The 21,140-nt window shown below is 39.4% G+C and overlaps 2 protein-coding genes across 2 annotated transcripts; one reads left to right on the top strand and one right to left on the bottom strand.

The window, feature by feature from the left end:
• Positions 1-1,252: 1,252 nt before the first annotated feature.
• hif1an (hypoxia inducible factor 1 subunit alpha inhibitor) lies at positions 1,253-7,311 on the top strand. The gene is made up of 8 exons (XM_008321775.3): positions 1,253-1,786; positions 3,880-4,130; positions 4,562-4,710; positions 4,838-4,983; positions 5,066-5,172; positions 5,802-5,865; positions 5,956-6,066; positions 7,037-7,311. Exons 1-8 carry the CDS (start codon positions 1,607-1,609, stop codon positions 7,091-7,093), a joined length of 1,065 nt encoding a protein of 354 aa, XP_008319997.1. The 5' UTR covers positions 1,253-1,606; the 3' UTR covers positions 7,094-7,311.
• A 2,441-nt stretch (positions 7,312-9,752) lies between these two features.
• Positions 9,753-13,471, bottom strand: cuedc2 (CUE domain containing 2). The gene is made up of 9 exons (XM_008321774.3): positions 13,340-13,471; positions 12,586-12,692; positions 12,354-12,497; positions 12,081-12,142; positions 11,767-11,900; positions 11,508-11,672; positions 11,371-11,435; positions 11,230-11,290; positions 9,753-11,153 (listed from the first exon to the last, which is right to left on the bottom strand). The coding sequence occupies exons 2-9, from the start codon at positions 12,657-12,659 to the stop codon at positions 11,007-11,009; spliced, it is 852 nt and encodes a 283-aa protein (XP_008319996.1). The 5' UTR covers positions 12,660-12,692; positions 13,340-13,471; the 3' UTR covers positions 9,753-11,006.
• Between the last annotated feature and the right edge of the window lie 7,669 nt (positions 13,472-21,140).

Genomic DNA, 21,140 nt, shown 5'->3' with positions numbered 1-21,140 from the left:
GACTTCACACTCTACGGTGGCAGCAGGTAACGGATGTGGCCACTCATCAGGAAACTGTTTATTTACACAGTTGCTCTTTTTCAAATGTCTCTGTTTTAACAGACCGGTGTTGGTGCGTGTGTTTGTCCCGACCAGCAGGACTGGGTTACGTGGTTTTCTCGGGCTCACTGGGGTGGCCAGTCTGCTGCAGGTATCTGCAGAGCATAGGGAGGAGCAGGGCATCCGAGGGATCAGCTCAGCTCAACCACTCATCTATACAGGAAACACAGAGCATGGGAACACAGCAGGAGGTTGAACCAGGTCCTGAGCTGAAAATCTGCCGATTAAGTGTGACGCGGGAAAAGAAATACTTCACATCTTCAGCTTTTGAATTTTATGTTCAAATATATTGTGTTATTAGGAGGTTGAGGATTTTTTAAAATATAGTTCACCTTTAACATTTGTAAGAATTTTATATACATTTATTAAGGTTGAAACTTTAATATCTTCATTCTACACATTTAATCCCACCTTTCTCAGTTCACTACTTTCTTGCACACTATTTAGGCTAATGTCTATTCTCCAGCCCAGTAGGTGGCGGCAATGCACCCGAAGTTTGTTTGCCAGTCATGTCAGCCAACTATTAAATTATTTTAATTGATTAATCAATTGAAAAGTATCTAATTAAATTATTTTTAACATGTGTAACTAGTTCAATCTGTGTACTGTGTAAGTATTTCTTGCAACCACACTTTATGTGTACTGTGTAAGTATTTCTTGCAACAACACAAACCTAGAACTGTCCCTTTAAAGAGAGAGCGAGAAACTAGTCAATGAAATGTTTATTCATCACTACTGAGAGCATGTAGTTCGAGACTGTCGATCATTCCACTGTGCAAACGGACAGTGTGCGCAGCTATCTCACCACGAACGAACAGCCAATCACCACTGCCGTGCTGTGTCAGCTACCATGACCAGGTAAACAGTGGCTCACGATTACAAAAGTGTTTGTTCACTCCTAAATCATCCCATCTTTTAATCAATGTGTTACACAAGGAACTTATTCATCAAACAGTTAATGCGTCATGTCATACATTTGAGACCAAAATAACTGTGCAATAGTAATGAGCAGAATCAATGCAGAAAAGTAAAGACAACATAACAAAACACATCAATTAACACAACTGATGTCAACTATTTTGTAGTAACTTGCCGTGTTGATTTTTTAATTTTTAATTTCGGCAAATGATGTCTTCTAGGTAAAACAAATGCGGTTGCGCCCTCCAGCGGAGTTAAAGTATTATCACCGCGGTATCGATTGGTCATTCGGTGCAGCAGATGTCGCTGTCTGACAATATGACACTTCATTGAGGCGAGTGTCTTCTTGATATCGAGTGTGTGGAGCTTCGTTGTCTGCTTGTCAACGCTGGTGTGTAAACAGCACCAGGCTGTGCAGCCACAGACGCACTTTTCTTCCGCTAATGTAACATTTCTGAATGGAGAAGCTCCTCTAATATCTCTCCGCCTCTTTTGGAGCCTCCTGTCGGACAGAGTCTGGCTCAGGAGTCGATTTTTTCGCTCAGGAGGTCGGAAGGATAAAGCTGCTCCTCTCCGTTGCTCGGCGGCCATGGCAGCAGCGACCGTTGCAGAGCCCGATCCGGCGACAAGCGAAGGCGGCGCCGCTTTCTCCGGCGTCCAGGACCTCGGTTGGGACGAGTCTCAGCTCCGAAAATACCCCTTCGCGACCAAGGCCATCCCGAGACTGTCTCACAGTGACCCCCGAGCGGAGATGCTCATCAACAACGAGGTGAAAACACAGAAAGTTTATTGAGATGCAGGAAGTAGTTGGGTATCTCCGACATTTTTATATTAAAACAGAATCACATAGGAGTCAGGGAAATGAAGTTGGATTGGCATGTGGAACAGATGGTGATGTTGGGGAAAATCATATTGAGTTTAACTCAAAGTTCGTATGGATTTAGTAGAGGAAGTAGAAAACATAAACACAAAAGGACAGAACAGGGAGAAATGATAGAAGTCACTGGAACGATCACAACTCTATATTATTAGATATTTAAACTGTATTTAGTCATGTTTCTGTGTTCAGCTTGAATAATGTATTTCGTTAAAAGAGAAAAGTTGCTTATTGACAGTGAAAATATGTTTTAGTGTGTATGTTTATAAAAGTGTAAAAATGTACATTGTGTATATTAACTTCGTTCATTACATTGGTTTCTACAGTCACAAAAACATGCAATTGTTCAATCAAATTCAAGCGATTACACACTTTTATTTTTCTTTTAAATGTAATGCATTCAGCTTTATATCTAAAACTGAATATATATAAGTATATAATATAACAAATAGCAAAATGTGTCTTCTATTATATGTAAATAAATATGTCTGCAGCTTTCTTTCATTTAAAGTTTATCTGCAATGTGTTTTTTAATCATTTCATACCAACACAAACTTCAAATATCAAAAACCTAATGATTCAGTGTTTTTGTCCCCAACAATTTACCTGTCTTCTACATATATAACTAACCTCACCTGTAGGTGTCACATCAAAATATATATTTTTTTGTTTTTATTTTGAAGAAATTTATGAAGAAAAACACATTATTTTTGCACATTTAAATGTAATTTAAATGCTTTTTATATTTGAGGTCTATAATAATAATAATTCATACTGATTAAGTCAATTGATTAAGTCTATTAAATAGTGACATTTTCAATATTAAATTAGTTTGTGTAAGTGTTAGATGTAGATCGTGTAGAAGTTCTCTAATTGTGCTCCTAAATGTATGTTTATTTGTGTTTCATTACTTCTCTCTCACACTGAAGTCGCAATTTGTGGTTCATTGACCAACACTTTACTAGTAAAAACAGGTTGTTACATTCCAGAATATTCTGGAACAAAAAAGCGCCATACCAACCCTATAAGATTTGACCGAGTTGAATAAATATAAACACCATAAACAGAATATATTCTGCCTTATTGTCCATTGTTTGTTTGTGTGTGTATATATGTAAACATATATGCGCGCGTATGTATGTATATAAAGTGGAATAATATCTAAGAAAAGATTTGCATGAACCAAATACAGTGACCTAAATTGTGACGTTCTTAGTTGCTCCATAAAACGGGCCTGGAGACAGGTGTGTCCCGGTTCATCTACGGCGTTTTATTTAGACGTTGGCTTCAACGACGTTTTAACAATTCCTATTTTAACAATCGAAGTACGGCGGAACTCGTTGTTTTGCCATCAGAACATGCTGAGTCCCCTAAACCTGCGTTGTGATTCTTCAGCATCACTGCCAGCGTGCACGCGAGACTCGCGGTCCCGCGTTTTTACAGTCAAAGTGAAACTGTGGGCAGTACGATGCGCGCTCCGCGCAGCAGGAGCGGGAGCGCGCATTTCCCCTCTACGTTCACTTCGTCACGTAGACCTTTATATGACGTTATACACACAGACACACGCACGCGCTCGCGCACACAAACACACATACAGTAAAACATACCTCTGTGGCTCTGCTGCGTTTGTGTGAGCTGGGAATTCTGTACATCGTTGTTGTTGTTCTCGTTCTTGAAGGTCACTTACAGTACATATTTGAATACAATTGAGAACAAAATAATTTCCCTCCTGTTTCACAGGAACAGTTTAACACAGTGCTGTTTTTTTTACCACAGTATTTTAAAACATTAACAGTATTATACTATTATTTACACATAGAAAAAAACTGAATCTGTTTTTTTCCTTATACTATTATTTACACATAGAAAAAACCTGAATCTGTTTTTTTTTATTTCCCTCATATATATATATCAGCTTTTCCTTGAGGTTATACAACTTGTGATGAAAGTGAACAAAACGTGTTTTCTTCCATATTATTATCCAGGAGCCAGTGGTCCTGACTGACACAAACCTGGTGTATCCAGCTCTGAAATGGGACATTCCGTACCTCCAGGAGAACATTGGAAATGGCGACTTCTCCGTTTACATTGCAGAAAACCACAAGTTCCTCTACTACGATGAGAAGAAAATGGCCAACTTTGAGGACTTTGTCCCCAAGTCTCAGCGGGTGGAAATGAAGTTCTCAGAATTTGTGGAAAAGATGCATCAGACTGAAGAAATGGGAGGAGAGGAAAGGTGATTTTTGTTTTTCAGTCCTGGATGGTTTTAAATGTACTGGATAACATGACAGCTTCTGGGTTAACACACAGCTGTAAAACAAACAGAATTCCAGGATGTTGTTATGCAGGTGGCTTTTATAGCGTATGTTGTTTGTCTCACACCACACGGGAAAAGGTGAGGAATGACTAATCGTTTAGACAGGAATACCAAGGAAAACGCTCCTTGCCTGACTTGGAATTGAGGCATTGATGTCATAGCATTTCTGAGACCTGGATCAGCTGAACCTTTGACCTTTACAGTCAGAGAGATAAATCATCAAACAAGTCCACTCACATATCTAAATCACGTCTATGAAATGTCCCTGTGTTTTTACTTTTTTTTTCTTTCTAAGAAGCTGTTGTTTATGTTGTCATCTGCACTTTTTCTTTTCCTTCTTCACATTCCAGAGTATATTTGCAGCAGACCTTGAACGACACAGTCGGAAAGAAGATAGTTGTTGACTTCCTAGGTTTCAACTGGAACTGGATCAACAAACAGCAGGCCAAGAGAAACTGGGGGCAGCTGACGTCTAACCTGCTGCTCATAGGCATGGAAGGTAAGGAGTTTTAGCGGTTTGGACGTCACCGGCTGCCGACGGGATTGTAGTCTCTTTACCATAAAAATGTTACATCGACGTTGCCATTTCACTCCTGACATTTTATGAACATTCTGTCCTCACTCAGGCAACGTGACACCGGCACATTATGACGAGCAGCAGAACTTCTTTGCACAGATTAAAGGGCATAAGAGATGTCTCCTCTTCCATCCTGAGCAGTTTGAGTGTCTTTACCCTTACCCCGTGCATCACCCCTGTGACCGACAGAGTCAAGTAGGTCGTTGATACACACGGACTAACGTGGTTCACTTAAAAAAAAAAAAAATTAAACATGTTGCATTTTATTTATATCCAGGTGGATTTTGACAATCCTGATTACCAGAGGTTTCCCAATTTTAAAAATGTTGTTGGCTATGAGGCAGTAGTTGGTCCAGGAGATGTCCTTTACATCCCAATGTACTGGTAAGAAGTTCATGTTATGACAAAATGGTATTCTGTGCTATTATCCACCATTTGACTTGGACTGAAAGTCACGTAGTCAGTGGAAAACCCACTGCACCGACCAGCCTGACCTTCTGTGTGCTCGCCGTTGACGGGCGATGCTTCTCGTTATCTGTTCTCCTCTTCCTGTAAGACCTTGACAACTGCATGCACATACTCCCTGTTTCTGAGTTACTGTTGGCCAGATAATCTCACAGGTGGTGATGGTACTGAGGTCAACTTGCCCCCACTCCCCCATATTCTTCTACACACACACACACACAAACGTAACTGGCGCTCTCGTACAGACAAGCGTTTGTGTTGCTCTCTGTAAGACCTGCGTCCCGGAGCTTGACATTCATTTTTTCTGTTTTATTCTTTATTCCAAGGTGACTGTTGACAAAATTGCAAAAACATTCATCAGTGTTGTTTCTGTGTAAAACCAATAACAATTTTTTTTCATATACTTGGTTTGACCCTGAACTGTCGTGATGATAACTTTAGCATCATAATATTGGTATTTAAAAAAAATATTTTCATTCTAACTTTAGCATCATAATATTGGTATTTTAAAAAAAAAAAATTCATTTAGTGCACTTTATTCACCCCAGGTGGCATCACATTGAATCACTGCTGAATGGTGGGGTGACGATCACTGTTAACTTCTGGTACAAGGTAAGTCTGAGCCGCTGACGTTTTTTTGTCTTTACAGTGTGTATGTAATTACATTGTGAGCGCTCACCTGAACGACTCCGTTGTTTTCAGGGAGCTCCCACCCCGAGGCGGATAGAGTATCCTCTGAGAGCTCATCAAAAGGTGGCCATCATGAGGAACATCGAGAAGATGTTGGGAGAAGCACTCGGGGACCCACGAGAAGTAAAACTATTTTTTATATTATATTTTTAAAAAACACATGCTGATTAGAAACAGTAGCTTTTGTCCCAATAATTTACTGAAAGAAAAATCGTAATAAATAAATAAATAAGCAAAGGAGACACACAACAGCAACGTTAAAATGGGAAATGCACTGTCAAAAGCAGGAACATCTGAAACCACTAAAGTTTTCAGAAGTAAATTCCTTCAAAACAGTTTAGAAACAGACCAGTGGACGGAGCTGGTGTCTTGGAAGAAGGACGTCCTCTGAAATTAATAACGTGTTGGCTTTTCGGATAAAAAACCAATCTGCAGCCTCTGAGTCTATCATAAGCGTTTACGCTAACCGCCATATTGGTGGCATGTACGGACCAATCATTTGCTGTGACCTCAACAACTGGGGTCTTATGACAAAAACTGCCCCACACTGAGCACAAGGTGGAAGGAACACTTGAGAATATTGACAGCAATGCTTTCACTGTCCTTGGAAAAAGTTGGAGCAGCATTTGTTAGGGCTCTATTTATATTTTCACTGTGATGTTTTTATTTATTTATTTATTTTGTTTCGTAGAAAGTTAAACACACACTTAATGTTGTCCTTTTAGTCTTAATGCTGGTTTTGAGGACATCAGATCTGATCCACATTTAGGTCACTAGTGAGATGAAGTCCCTTGGCCATAATGACCCTCCCTTTGACCTAATTACTCTGAATATTTATGGAGTACCAGAATTAGTTCAGATGAAATATATATGCAGTCTTGAATGATATGAGGATGTTGAAAATAATGTGTCTGCTGTCTGAAGTCTATGTCCCTCAAAAAAGTATATGTATAAATATTTATACACATATATACCAATATATACACTGATACACATATATGTATGTACATATTTTTGATTGAAGTCTAAAAAGAACCAGTAGCTCTAAAAACAACAAACTGTCAAGACTGACCAAGAATATTTTGCTCTGCAGGTTGGTCCTCTACTGACAGCGATGATCAAGGGTAGATACGATCACGGCCTCAGTTAGAGACGCACCTGTAAAACCTTGACGTAGACTGCTGTAAATCCCCGTATGCGTTTGGATGTGTGACTGCCGAGTGTTTTGATGTCATATGCAGACTTTGGAGCTACATAGATAGCTGCATGGCAATAAGCAGCCGTCTCAAACTCTCTTGCTTCCCAGTCACCTCTTTCGAGTGCCATTGTCATCACCGATAGGACGAGTATCAGAGAAACGTCCGTCTCTCTTGGATAGGACGAGTATCAGAGAAACGTCCGACTGGGATTTCACGCTACTTGAAGAGCTTTTGTTCTCTTTTTTTCTCCTTTTTCCCCGTGTCAGTGTTCCATCCACACTCTCATAGTTGAAGCTCATAGGTTTGTGGGTGCACATGTTCACCCAGTTCCAAACCATTGCATGACATCGGTACCATGTGGAGAAACCTCGATACTTCGACCACTAATGGATACGTCAGGGGTTTTACGTTAATACCGTAGACTTTAGTTAAGACAAAGGTTTTCACAGTCAAGGTTAGATTAGTGACGTTTATATTCTCATCTTAGAGTCCCTGTGGTAGTCACAAAGACTGCCCTATGACGTTTATATTCTCATCTTAGAGTCCCCGTGGTAGTCACAAAGACTGATCCCTAACTGTAAAGATGACAGGTCGGACTGTGTATACACTCATGTATCTGTGTTACCTGTATTATATCAACGCTTACTCCTCACAGGACGTCTGGGAGCCATCAGAGAAGGTTTAATTCGGTAGAATTAGAAGAAAAAAATAGACTCAGTAATAAAAGACTGAGATTAGATCGGTGATCAAAATACACCTGGGTTATTTAAGTAGATTAAACTGAAGGAATACGTGATGACCTGCTGCTAAATATTTTTTCAAGCACATTGATCGCCTTGTACTTAATTTATGCTCTTGCTTGATTTGTTTTTGTAAAGACTTTTTTTGCATGTGCTATCCTGTTGTCCAGAAACAGTCCAAGAAGCACAGACAAAAATTTAAATTGTGCAATTTTGGTTGCGATTATTACAAAACGGCACTTTAGGAAAAGTTGGTACGTTTTCCTAAAGATGCAATAGTAACTAAAATCTGCCCTATAGTAATGAAATTGAACATTAGTTTACAGGGAAAAAGATTTTGTTGTTTCCTCTAACCAAGTATTTTTACTTTTTTTAATTTATTTGTTCCCGATTGTCCTTATTTTTGTAGTCCTGGACATTTTTAATATCAGAGATGGAGCTGGACTGCAGGCAGGCCTGCCATTCTGTATCACCCAAGTCACATCTTTTTCTTTTCTGCAGTATAAGACATGATATCATACTGATAGGGAAACATCCCAGAGTGTGTTTGTTAGTAAAAGCACACATTTCTTACTTGTTAATTTGCCTGGTAAATAAATACAAAAAGCAGAAATCTTTAAAAAAAAATCTCTAAAATAAAGAACTAGAGATTTTAGTTTTCATTGCATTTAAAGCAAGTGTCCTAATTGTTCATGGTTCAAAGGTTCACTTGAAGTAAATTTAAATTTTTGGGAACTTCATTACAGGTGTTTTCTTAAACAGTAAGTATAATTAGTAAAAAAAAAAAAGTTTGCACTTAATTGTTGTAGCGGTGAGAGTTGTGTTTAACGGACACAGAAGTATTAAGTGAAGCAGCTCTGGGATTCACTTTCAGTGCAGTAAAAACAGAACTCTGTTTCCACTTGAAAACCTGCATCTGGCATAGAAGTGTTCAGATCTTCAGAGATTAAGCTGTGTCCGTTTTCCTCAGCCATAATTTAAAAGTGCTTTCCCAGAGCCTTTAAATGTAGAAAAGTCTGACAGCCCGTGGCGTTAACAACGTTTACATCGAAGCACTTAGTCCATGAGGAAAACACGGGTCTGCACCTGTTAGGTTGTACAATCAGAACTTGTAAAGTGCAGTGACATGCGTGAGTATTTTGTAAAATTCTGCACTCTAAAAAAAAAGTTGTTTCTGCTTCCACAGTGTGACGCTGTTGCTCCATAAACATGTTAACTGCGTGCCTTTGCTTAACATAGGCCACTAAATGTGACAACATGAATTTAAGAAAAAAAAAGTCTGCAGTCCAAATGTTTTCACTTGGGCACTGATGGCTTTGAATGTGAGCATAACAGGTAAAAATGCTGTTCTGAAAACAGAGTGTGTGTTCACCACTGATTAAAGTTTGTTTGCTAAGTTTAAACTTGTTTTTTGTTAATACTTGTATGTTAGTGACACTACAGGCTGAGTGAAATGATTCACCCTTGTTACAGTTGATGTATTCAGGTGAAGAAGAAAAGAAAAACACTTGAAACTGTCGTTAAAAAAAACTATTTATTTACTACAAATTGTGCGTACGCATTTTCTCAGTAAATTGGTTAAAAGTGAGCTTTGCCTTCGATAAATACTTCAGTAAATACTGTCTATGCTCTACAGTAACACCGTCACACAGCAAGTGAAAAAAAACCCACACAGCTAATATACACGAGTATCAGTCACAACACACCGTTTGTCCATCCACAGTGTTACATCTACTCAGGAAAACAAAACAAAAAACATCCAATAAAACCACAACGGATACTGCTGTTATTTAAAAAGCCATAAAGAGGAAGAATATAAACAACATATTTATGTGGCACGAAGAAAATAATTCATTAAAAAAGACACACCAATGAAGTAAAACTCAACCATTACAGTCACATCAGTCAGATGACCAAAAACATCATTCTGCAAATCTAAATATTTGTATCAAAAATAAAGCGAGTGCCGTTTGAAAGATGAGCAGCAACTTGACAATTTAACGTAATAACCTGCTCTGACATCAAATAATTCCAAATTGTTCGTCCCATGACTTCTAACTGCACGTCATCACTTAACCTTGCTTTATTTGATGCTAGGCTAGGCTAAGAAAAAATGTATCTAAATATACTTTACATTTCCAAGATCATTTTCATCCAATCAACAGGTTACCTATGAACAAGATGAACACAACACAACTCAAGCATGATGGGATAAGAGAAAGTCCAGTGTAAACACTGCTCCCTAGAGGTGTGCCAAAATATCAGTACTACGATATATCGTGATATTTGTCGAATGTTATCAATATATTGGCGCCAACTATCGATACTTAAACAAAAACATACACACGTTCTAAATAGATACTCTTTATTAAAACATGCTGCAGGTTTTTAAGTCTCCACGTGATGGCGTCAGAGACCACGGCGCAATAGAGGGCGCTAGTGCAGAAATCAAAATAAATCAATTTGTGTTTTGTGCAGTCACTTACTGCTAAAAAAGACGATGCCTTTGCAAAAAGTACTTAAAACAATATTTTAAAGCTATGAACAGAAAAAAGTATCTCTTTTGAACACATAATATACTTGAAAACACATTTTTCGGCATCATATATAATTTAAGCCAAGTATCTTGAATGTTACTGGACCATTAAATAAATTTGGCACAGAGAGAAAAAATGACTTGTCGCAGCTAAGATTTTACAGCACCAGTAAAACTAAAGGAAAACCAAAACATTTGTTCCTATAGTGTTAAACCATAATTATGAACGTGTATTGAAGTTAACATATAAAGGAGAGATGCTAAAATCAAACTTTTAATATAAATGTTTAAGAACACACAATCAGTGCAACATCAGACCTGCTGAGATGACGAAACATTAAGTTACACCGTCGCACAAACTAGAAGACGAGATTCAACAATGTCCAGAGGTTACTCAAGTAAATAAACGGCGACACAAATGGGCTGAAAAATATACATGTAATGTCCTCAAATAAGCCACTGTCACCAAATGAAACGAGTTCCTGGGGGTAAATGAAACTAAACCAATGTCAGGGTAAATGTTTTAGTTCGTAGTTATCTCTGTAAACAGTACTGTCAGTAGCTGCTCTCACACTGCTGCTCCTGCCATCAATGGAACCTGTATTTCCTGGCAGGCTTCAGATTCACATAGGTCTTCTTCATTTCCTCCGTCTCGTTCTTCTTCACGAGTTGATATCGCTCGCCTTTCGTCGTGACCACCTGGTTGCCGTGGTAGCGCACTAATTTCTTGGGGGCCTGTAGAACACAACACAGGGTTGGCTACTGTAAAAACACACGTTCACTTGAGCGATGAAACCAGGGGGAGACTCACATCTTTAGGAGCGACAGGTCTGTGCGTTTTCTTGTCCTCCTCGCTGTCCACCAACATGTATCTGCGGAGCAGAGGTAGAGTCATTAACACAAGCAGCAAATCTCAATCTGATCTCCACTGAACAAAATCAGTCTCACTCACTTCTCCAGGATGCTCTCTTTGAGCTTCTGGTCAGGAAGGTGAGAAATACCTTTCCCTTGATTAACCTTGAGGGGAAAAAAATAACAAATTTTAGTCATATTTTTAACACATAGTGGGGGATTTAGAGGCAGACGCACATTAGGAGTGGGATTCAGTTGGACGTCTCCCTCTATGATTAGGCGCACCGCCTCCTCCATGTCGCCTTTGGCGATGGACAGAGCGCTCCGGGCCTCGGAGACGCTACACTTGGGAAACATCTCCAGCAGGTGTTGCTCCTGGGCTTCCCACTCAGACACTGGTAGCTGCATGCAAACACAGTTTTAATGCTAATGCTGAGTTCAACAGAAAAGTTCAATCAGCAGCATTAATAAGGAGACACTGGATTAAAATGATTACCTTGGCAGTGGCGCCCTCTGTCTGTGATTCTCTACAGTCCAATTCTTTCCCTGATGCAACGTCAACACTCAATGAGGTGAGTTTTAGTGAAACGTCATCGCTTCCTGATTTAGGTAAAGTACTGTCTTCTTCGGCTGGAATACAATGACAGAAAGGTTTCCATTTATAACGGGTCTAACAAATTATTTTATGTGCAGGTTAAATGTGCATGTACATGTTTTGAATTACATTATTATTTTTGTGATTTTTATATATTAATCATGTAGTTAGTCCAGTATTACAGGTGTAGCCAGAAATTATGAAAGTTATAATACCTGTTGTTCGAGCAGAAGCTAGTTTTGAAGCCAGGCTGAACATCATTTCACAGACTTTAACACTGCAAAAAAACAAAACAAAAAAAAAAACCCAGATATTTGTTTAATACAAAAATATGCCAGAGATATAACAATTAATCACCAACAACTTTTATATAGACAAAACTAATTATGCCATCACGACTCATAACAGATAAGTATATTATGCTATAATAATAAAGTTTAACATTGGAAAATGAATATATACGTTGAAACACGTAAAGTATTGTTTACCTGTCAATTTCAGCAAATCCAGGGATGTAAGCCTCTAACATCTCTGCAAAAACCTCCACATCGAAGTTCTCCTCCACACTGTGTGGAGAGCCAAGGTCCTCCAGAACTCCAGTGATGTAGGAGAGGAGAACATCATCCAGTGCACTGAATCAAATGTTTAAAAAAAATAAAAAAGGCAACTTTCAACACTTTAACCGAAAGAATGCAAGAGATAAAACTGGTCTTTGTTTACCTGAGATCTGCATCAGGGATATAAGCGTGAATAAATTCGTGCATGGCACTGTGGATGATTTTGTGGAGTTCCATTGCACTCTCCTACTCTTCTGTGTAGTAGAAGTGCTGCCGTAAAGAGTTACATAGGAAGAACAGTTATGGACCTTAAATAACCAGTCACACAGCAGCTGTCTGCCCTGAACTAAATACAGAACATCAGTTATTACCTAAGAGCTGAAACCCAGCTAAAGTACGTTCACGTATCTTATAAAAAAGCCTGTTTGTATAAGACATAGTCAGCAGCCCGTGGTCAGGTTTCACTTTTAGTTTATGAACTCCTTTTGGTTGAACGAATTAGCCCATTTAATAAACCTCCAACATTTGGACATCACAATAATCTCCAACAAGCCTAACACGTTCGACAAACGCTTCAAACGTTATCAACAATGCTGAAGCTCAAGTGTCACAATAACGTCGATCTGCTGTTGTGTTGTTCATTGTTGTGGCTGTGGATTATTCATGCGGGAAATGTTACAAACTAAATCTCCGCTAAGTTGTCATTGTACCCTCACGTCAATTCCAATTCGCACGAAACTCACAGACACGGTTACTTTTTAATATTTGCACATTAACCATGGCTGGGATACTGTTAGACCGTTAGCTTCGGGTTAGCTCTGTACCTTGATGTAAACGAACATGCTAACGGAGAAGGCGGCATGCAAAAACTATGCTAAGCTATGTTTTAGTGCAAATTTTCATACTGTTTAACTTACTGTCTGAAATTATGGAGACATGTATCTGTGAAAATCCCTATATATCACAGGGGTGAAGCTGCTCAGTCGTGGGTGCAGAATCTTTATTTGTGCGCAGGTTTTGGCCCACACAATTCAAAACACTATTACGTCATTTCCTGCTTGAAATGCGTCCTGACCTCCCTCCGCCTTCCTCTTTCGGTGAGTACTTGAATGACGTTGTTTAAAATCTCGCTTTTACGGGACAGGTTGAGAACTTGGTAAACGTATTTGGGAATTAATTTGTATTGTATTGCTAAAAACTAACTATCAACTAACATCTAAATCGGTATAAGGCCACACAAGAGTAACATTTTTTTGAAGAAGTAAAAAAAAATTTTTTTCTCCCAATTTACATCCGAAGTGAACATAGTCCATGCAGGCGGCCATGTTGTATCACCATCTAACATCTAATAAAGAGCAGTGTGTCTTTTTAATATAATTATTTTTTGACATGTTTTTCCACTTCTAACGTGGAGGATGACCCGTATTGTAAACTTCAGTCTATTTTTTTCCCTGATAAACATTGTGACACTAAAGGTATCATGATTTAGTGGTAGTACTGAGCTTTGATGCTGTACTTTATGGATAGAAATATCTTATCTCTACTTTTGTAAATGTATAATTCCAATACCGGGAGTTGAGCTCACAACACCTGGGTGAGAACCAGAAATTCTAACCGTGAGACCATATTGGACATTGAATGTTATAAAGCAGCATGTGTAATTCATCTCACTGGCTCAGATTGTTATCTTTACTGATATGTATTAAAGGCAGCACACCTAAAAAGAAAGACATTGAAGTATTTCCACCAGACATTTTAAAGCAAATTAGCTTTATTAAAAGAGTCAGCAGTGTTGTGGAACCTTCTGTGTTTCCTGACTCTCTGCTTCATCTCTGTTCTCCTCCATGACATGCCAGCAAACAGTCAGTCTACTCTCACTGGGACATTACCTTATACCTTTTTTGCCAGATCCATACATAGTTGATGATCGAGGTGTTATCTGAGGCAGCATCAATGGTGCCATCAGATCCCGCTCTCAGTTACCTCCGTCTGTGTTGGTATTAATGCAGATATGTACATGTAAATCATTAATGCCCACGCAATTGTTGTCTAGCTCCCTCGGCGGTATCTCTTGTCAGCTGTAGTAATTCATCAGGAAATATGGTACAGGCCACTGATAAAACAAACAAGAACAATTCTGGACTTGGCTGAACTCTGGTTGAACCCTGAGATCATGGCTAGACAGGTGCGGCTGAGATACAGGAGACAGAGAGCAGGGTGCACGTGGTTTGAAGCTATTGTAAAAGAAAACTAACATTTTTTCAAATGAATTGCCCCCTCCCACCGCCACCCCCCAAAAAACCAAACATAATCTTTACATATTTGCATGTTAACAAAATCACTCCACTCTTAACACTCCCAGTACCATTTCTGTAGTGGTGTTTAAATGTCACAGTCACGTGATTCGGATGGGCAAATCTTTAATTTACGTAATGTTTCTTCTGTTTTCAATTTCTTTTGATATTAGTTCATTTAGTTTTTATAAATAAATACAGACTAACAGAACCAATGACATCTTACGGTCGAATGTCCTCGCTTTACCGTATCTTGCCACTAGATGGCAGCATTGAGTTATTTGTCGAGACAGACCTTTAGCCGCTGCCTTACAGGGAAGAAAAAAAAACGACAGTTACTGCATTTAAAGTCAAATATTTATCGTGTTTTTGTTAAAAGGTTATATTTGGCTCTTTGATTATTTTTATTCGAACATCTAGTACAATCTTGTATAGTTTACATATGTAAGAAAACCATAAAACTTTGTAAAGCCAGAGAGGAAAATGGAAAAAGGATGTCAGGCTAAACATTTCAACTTTAAATGAATTCAGTGTCTTTTGGCAGGTGGAATGTGATATTGTAAAAGTCTTTTTGGTTTCTTATGAATCATAAATTCAGAAAAAAGTAACAACAGAAATAATACACAGACAATAACATTGTAAAAATTGGAAGGTAATAGTTAGTGTCTTTGTTTACATGTTTCTCTATGGAGGAGTCAGGCTGGTCCTGCAACAGTGTTGTGTCAAGGGCAAATAATGTGGACATTGTACTGGTGGCACAGATTTCTATTTTCACACAGGCAAAGGTGGGGGGTCAGTGTGTGTGTGTGTGTGTAGGGGGGTCTCAACAAAAAGAAATGACATTTCATCACCAGAGTCACCAAAACACTGAATGATTTACTGCCAAATTAATTAACCCCCTCCTCATTCCCCACCCAACTTTCAACAATAATGCTCAGTGCCGTCTGTTGGAACAGTTTTATTCTATTAACGTTCCACTTGCAGTTCAGCCAGTGTGACTTCATATTTGGATTTTATTGTTTCTTTGCGAAGGTGTGGCTCAGCATCCACAATAGAATGGATGAGAATTATCTGATATATATATATATTTTTTTCTTCTTCTGTTTAATCACCTGTGCAGCAGAAATGGGATCAGCGTGTTATTCAAAGTGGAGAATTTGCTGAAAATATTAAACACTTTTACACATCTCCCTTCCAACGCGGCACAAAAGGTGCATTTACAGGGTGAATTCAAGCTTAGTGCAGTTTAATTAATTGAAACTCTCACAATGTGAGGCCTCACAGTCGCCACTTATCTCCAATCAGAGATCATCATTTCACCCCTCTCTGCTCCGTGTCGAAGCATTCAAAGAGTTATTGTGCACAGGTTTGAAATATTTTCAATTAAAACATTTTTTTTTTGATTTTTTTTTTTGTAACCTATTATCATAAGCTGCAGGTTAATAACTTGCAGAGACTTGGAGCATGAGATTAGTAGGTGAGACTGACCTGATCCAGATCTGGGCTAACTCTGTGGACTGGTCTGTCATCCTGTCTGTCTCTTTTCTCCTGATCCCAGGAAGTGGTCACTAAAAAAACTGTAGAGACAAACAAGGTTACATTGTTCATCCAAAATGGTGTAGTGTAAAAAAGTGTAACAAACTTTTCACTTTTTTGACTTTAATAAATGTTTGTGGCTGTAGTAAAATCCGATACAACAGAAGCGGTCGGGTTCCAGACCAGAACTACAGCCAGTAAATTGCTTTTTCTCCCTTGTCCTGTCCTGTGTGTGTCTCTGTTCACCAGTCGATAGGTTAACCTGCCTCCAGCATCCATCTTAGCGACACCCCCCCCCCAACATTACCATTGATCTGAAGGGAAATAAAGAGCACACGTATTATTATATACAGCCCAGAACACCCCCCCTCACCCTCACCCTCACCCCACAGTGATGGAGTGAACAGGACAAATGTATGAAAAATTGCCCCTCCAACATATTTTGTCTTCCTGTCAATAGTGCAGCCTCTGCCCCAGCCTGGATCAATAGCGAGTCATCTTTTCATGATAACACATAACAATGTTGTCTGTTGCCCCCCCTTCCCCGTCCCCCTCCCACCACCTCCCCCCTGATATTGAAGTTCTAATTCTGTCCCTTTGTCTTTTTGAAACTCCTGCGCGTTGATGTGTTTATTTCGCGCTTCCCTCTTGTTTGTTTGTTTTTTGTTTTTTTGGGTTTTTTTTCAAACAGAAATTAAATTGGCGTGGCCCCCGCCAGCCTGAGACGTGGCAGTTACAAATTTACATGTTGGTTTTCTGGACGTTTCTCTGAAGCTTTTGGGGGTCTCTCATGTGTGAGACTGCTCAGTGGAGAGAAGACACCCCTCTGTAAAAACATCTGTTGTGGAAATGGCTGTCAGGCTCCCCCCCTATTGTGCCCCCCCCCCTTCTCTTCTCTGCACAGAGATTGTCATTTGTTATGATCATTTATGTGGGTGAAAGAATAATGATTAAAAAATCTGGAGCTTTGTCGTTCAGCAGCTTCTCGTGGCGCTGGTGTTTATTGAAGACATGTTCGTTTGATGCGGTGGAATTGTAGAATGGATGTTAAAGAACGTCACGTAGGAAAAAAAGATGCCCACGAAGTGATTGGACATGGACATGTTTGTTATATTTATGCATGTATTTAGCAGCATTGTTAACATGCAGTACTATTTAATTGTTATCATCCTTGTACAGCGTTCCCCCCACTTAATATATATACATACATACATACATGCATACATTGATAGATATAAACAGGTTATATATGTACATGCATGTATATATTAAGGATCATTGAATTGAAGAATAATTTACTTTCTGCATAGCACCCCCATATACATGGGGTTTATATATAAATATATATACATATATATGTATATATGTGTAAATATAGTGCAAATATATGTGTGTATATTTACATTTATACATATATGGATATAGGAAACATAGACTACACCCCTCCTGCACTGGATTACATCAAGATACAAATTATTTGGATTTAAATATGCAATTGTTAAAGTGTTGAGTTCTGACGCTTCCGTGCTTTTTCAGTGTGACAGTGTGTATGACTGAGTACACAGACAGAAAAAAAACTGATGGCAATATTTTTCCCCACATGGCTGAGAGACAGCAACAAAACACTGGGGCGTGTTGCACTGTTCCAGTCTTCTCTCAGTTGTTTCTGAAGCAGAGCAGAGCATCAGTACTTGTCCATGTTTGACAGGAACTGTTTCGTCACTGACCACACTGACTGTGTCTGTGACTGAAGATTATTATTTACTATAGAATGTGCAAACATTTTGGATTTGCGTATGAATGATCACAGCATGTAGGTTTCCAGCAGAGGGAGCAATAAATCCCGTTTAGCACAGATAGCTTAGAAACTAGTTTATTCTAATTCTGTTCTCATTTATATTTCTAACTTGATTTGAATTCCCTCCTCCACCTATGAGCTGCCTCCACTCACTGTTCTCCATCTTTTTTTCCGTTTTTCTTCATTTGAATTGAATTATCGCCATCTACTGGATTTAGTTTTCACTAGTAAATATTTCCATCTGAAACCATTGTGACTGATGCCAAAAAAAGGGGTAAAGGGGCAGTGTCTCTGCACATTAACCCGTCACTATATACACGTATGCATGTCTACATGTATGTAACATATAAAAGTATAACCATTTGCTCCAAAAGTAAAAACCCACAAAAATGGCTGCTCGTCTGGCGAATGGTGTTCCACATCTTATTTTGTTTTTTCAACCCAACCCGAAAAGATAAATCAAAGAACATTAGTTATGGAATCCCTTGTTTTAAAGGACACCTGCACTGCAAGTCATCAGTGGCATGAGAATTCCTGCCTGAATCAGTGGGACGCCTGCTTGTCATTCCCTGTGTCTCCTGCAGAACAGGTGAGTGTTGGAGCAGAGCGACACCTCATAAACAGCTGATAACCTGTCCCTCTGTCTCCTTATCTGTCTTCCAGACAATCTCTGGTCCCCGAACACACTGTTGTTTCCCCTCGGGCCCCTTATCAGATCCTCTCTTTAGGCTCTGTAGCAGCAGCAGCAGCAGCAGCAGCAGCAGCAGTTAGTGCGGCTGTAGTTTTATGGCCTGATGATGTCTGTGACAGCCACAGTGTTTATGACTGAGGACGTGCTCCTGCCGTCGTCTGGTTGTTGGTCTACTTGTTTGTTTTGGCTTTGAAGTTTCCTTTTGCTGAGTTTGCGCGTCTTGTTCTTTGTCAAAAAGTGGTTGTAGTTGACGAAATGGCAAAAAATAAAGTGTTTTTAGCATCAGCGTATGAGAGAAATCCTTTTCTAAACATTGGTCTGTAAAAAGAAAAATAGGATGGAAATATTTAGCTCCTAACTGGATTTTTAAAAGTTTTGTTTTACCCCATCATCTTTAATGTAAAGCCCAAAATAAAAAGAATTAAAACACTTTTTTGGCAAAACAGTAAACAGCGGGCTTTCAGCCTGTCAGAATACAATGAATGTTGTTGTTATGACTACCACTGATAGTACTCCCTCTAGTGGTACATGGGGAATCTGCTTTATTTAACTTTTAAAATCTAGTACGATTTCCGTATACAGAGTCTCTCTGGCTAATCAATAGGCTGATAATATTATTCTGATGTACTCAACTGAACATGATAGGCTGCTGCTGTGGATCAGTGTGGCTCATACTCGATACTTGGGGAACCAAATATTTTACAAGGTATTTTGCTAAAAAAGAAGCACTGCTCTAAATACAATTAAATCCAATTCGTGAAACTGAAATTTGTGTCCTGAATTGTGTTTAATATAAATGTTAATTTTAATTTTTTTAATTTATTTTGTGTTTAATATAAATGTTAATTTTAAGTTTTTAAATAAATTTGTCCTTTTAAAGGTATAGGAAAAAAAATAATACAAGTTTTAAAAAAAATCCATTAGCCTAGTATTCAGGACTGAAATTGATGCCAATGTGAATCTTTTCCCCAAATAATAAACAGTTAATCGTGTTTTTCCAATCGTGTTTCTGCTCTGATCGGTTCCTCACTTTATCTGTCACAAACACGTTATCTCCCGCTGCCATTCATGTACGAATTTATTGGATTCTAAGTCTGCGGGATCAATCCTTTGGCCACCAGAGGAGCATAACTAATGGCAACATTAGTCCGGCTTTGTGAGAGGGACTGGCCGGATGCAGGTTAACCAAGCAGGAAATAATCTAGGATTTTATATCCTGCATGAGTGGCTTAGGATATGCTGAGAATAAATTAATCCCTCCTTAAAAAAAAAATCAGCAGTGAGATTATCTTCTGATTAAGGCGGTTTCCGTTGCTTGGCCGGTGGTGGTTTGTTTGGCTGATTATTTTTCAGGAGTGGAAGCAGGAGGTGCTGCCGCTCCCCTCGTGCACACGTGGAATTTCTTGGCAGATAATGGCGATGTCATCTCGACGCTCAGACGAGGTCAGACCATCTATTCTGCCACTGAACCACAGGTCTAGACGTCCTTCCTCTTCCTTTTAACCCCCCCGCCTCCCCCCCATCTTAATCTTAAAATCCTTTCTATTTTCCTGTTGTGCCCAAACAAGGATTTTATAAAACGGGTGACATCGCCACACAAGCTGTCCGGCGAATCCTGCTTCATTAAAGTGACGTTTAAAGCCTTCCTCAGACACTAATAAACCCCCTCTCCATTAAGATCCTCCTAATTACTGTGTGCAAAGTAACCCCCCCACACACACACACACACAGACAGAGAGAGAGAGAGAGACAGACAGCGCCGAGGTAAAGCCTGCTGGCATTTGGCCCCAGAAGATGAGCACCACACAAAAGACAGTGTCCCCTGGGTTGGCCGTCCTTCCAGACAGCTCCCCCTCTCCTGTTTTTTTTTTTTCTTCCTCCGTCCTTTATGAATGAAAGTATATGCCGTGTGTGGCTGAGAGTGTCCATTCATGGAGCCTCTGGAATGTGTGAACACGGCATGAATGAGGGATGAATCGGAGCTGCCTGATTAGTCATTAGAGAGTCTTTTGACATTACCATTGTTTAAATGTGCATGGTGGAAGTGAGAGCGCTGTCATCGACAGAGCCCTGTTCACTCATGTGAGGCTGATTAGAAAAGAAAGATATTCAGCACGGAGCGACGGCCGCAGGTCTCCTCGCTGAAACGTTCATCTTCCCTTTAGTAAACCAATTAAAAGACACTTAAGAACATGAATTTTTTACACCAGGCTCTGCTCCATCAGGTGCTGAGAATCGGCTTCACTTTGGCCCAAACTGCTGTGGACAAGTGGGTCTCGTACACGTTACATGTCCCACCAGGTCAGGAGTACAGTGAGTGAGTGGACAGAGAGGTCGGCCGCAAAGGTTAAATGTGTTTGGTCCGTGTTTTGCCCCGTACATTAATGACATTAACAAAG

Source organism: Cynoglossus semilaevis, chromosome 12 (genome assembly GCF_000523025.1).
Source record: "Cynoglossus semilaevis isolate Cse_v1.0 chromosome 12, Cse_v1.0, whole genome shotgun sequence".
Classification (NCBI taxonomy): Eukaryota; Metazoa; Chordata; class Actinopteri; order Pleuronectiformes; family Cynoglossidae; genus Cynoglossus; species Cynoglossus semilaevis.
This window is presented reverse-complemented; position numbering and strand designations above follow the sequence as displayed.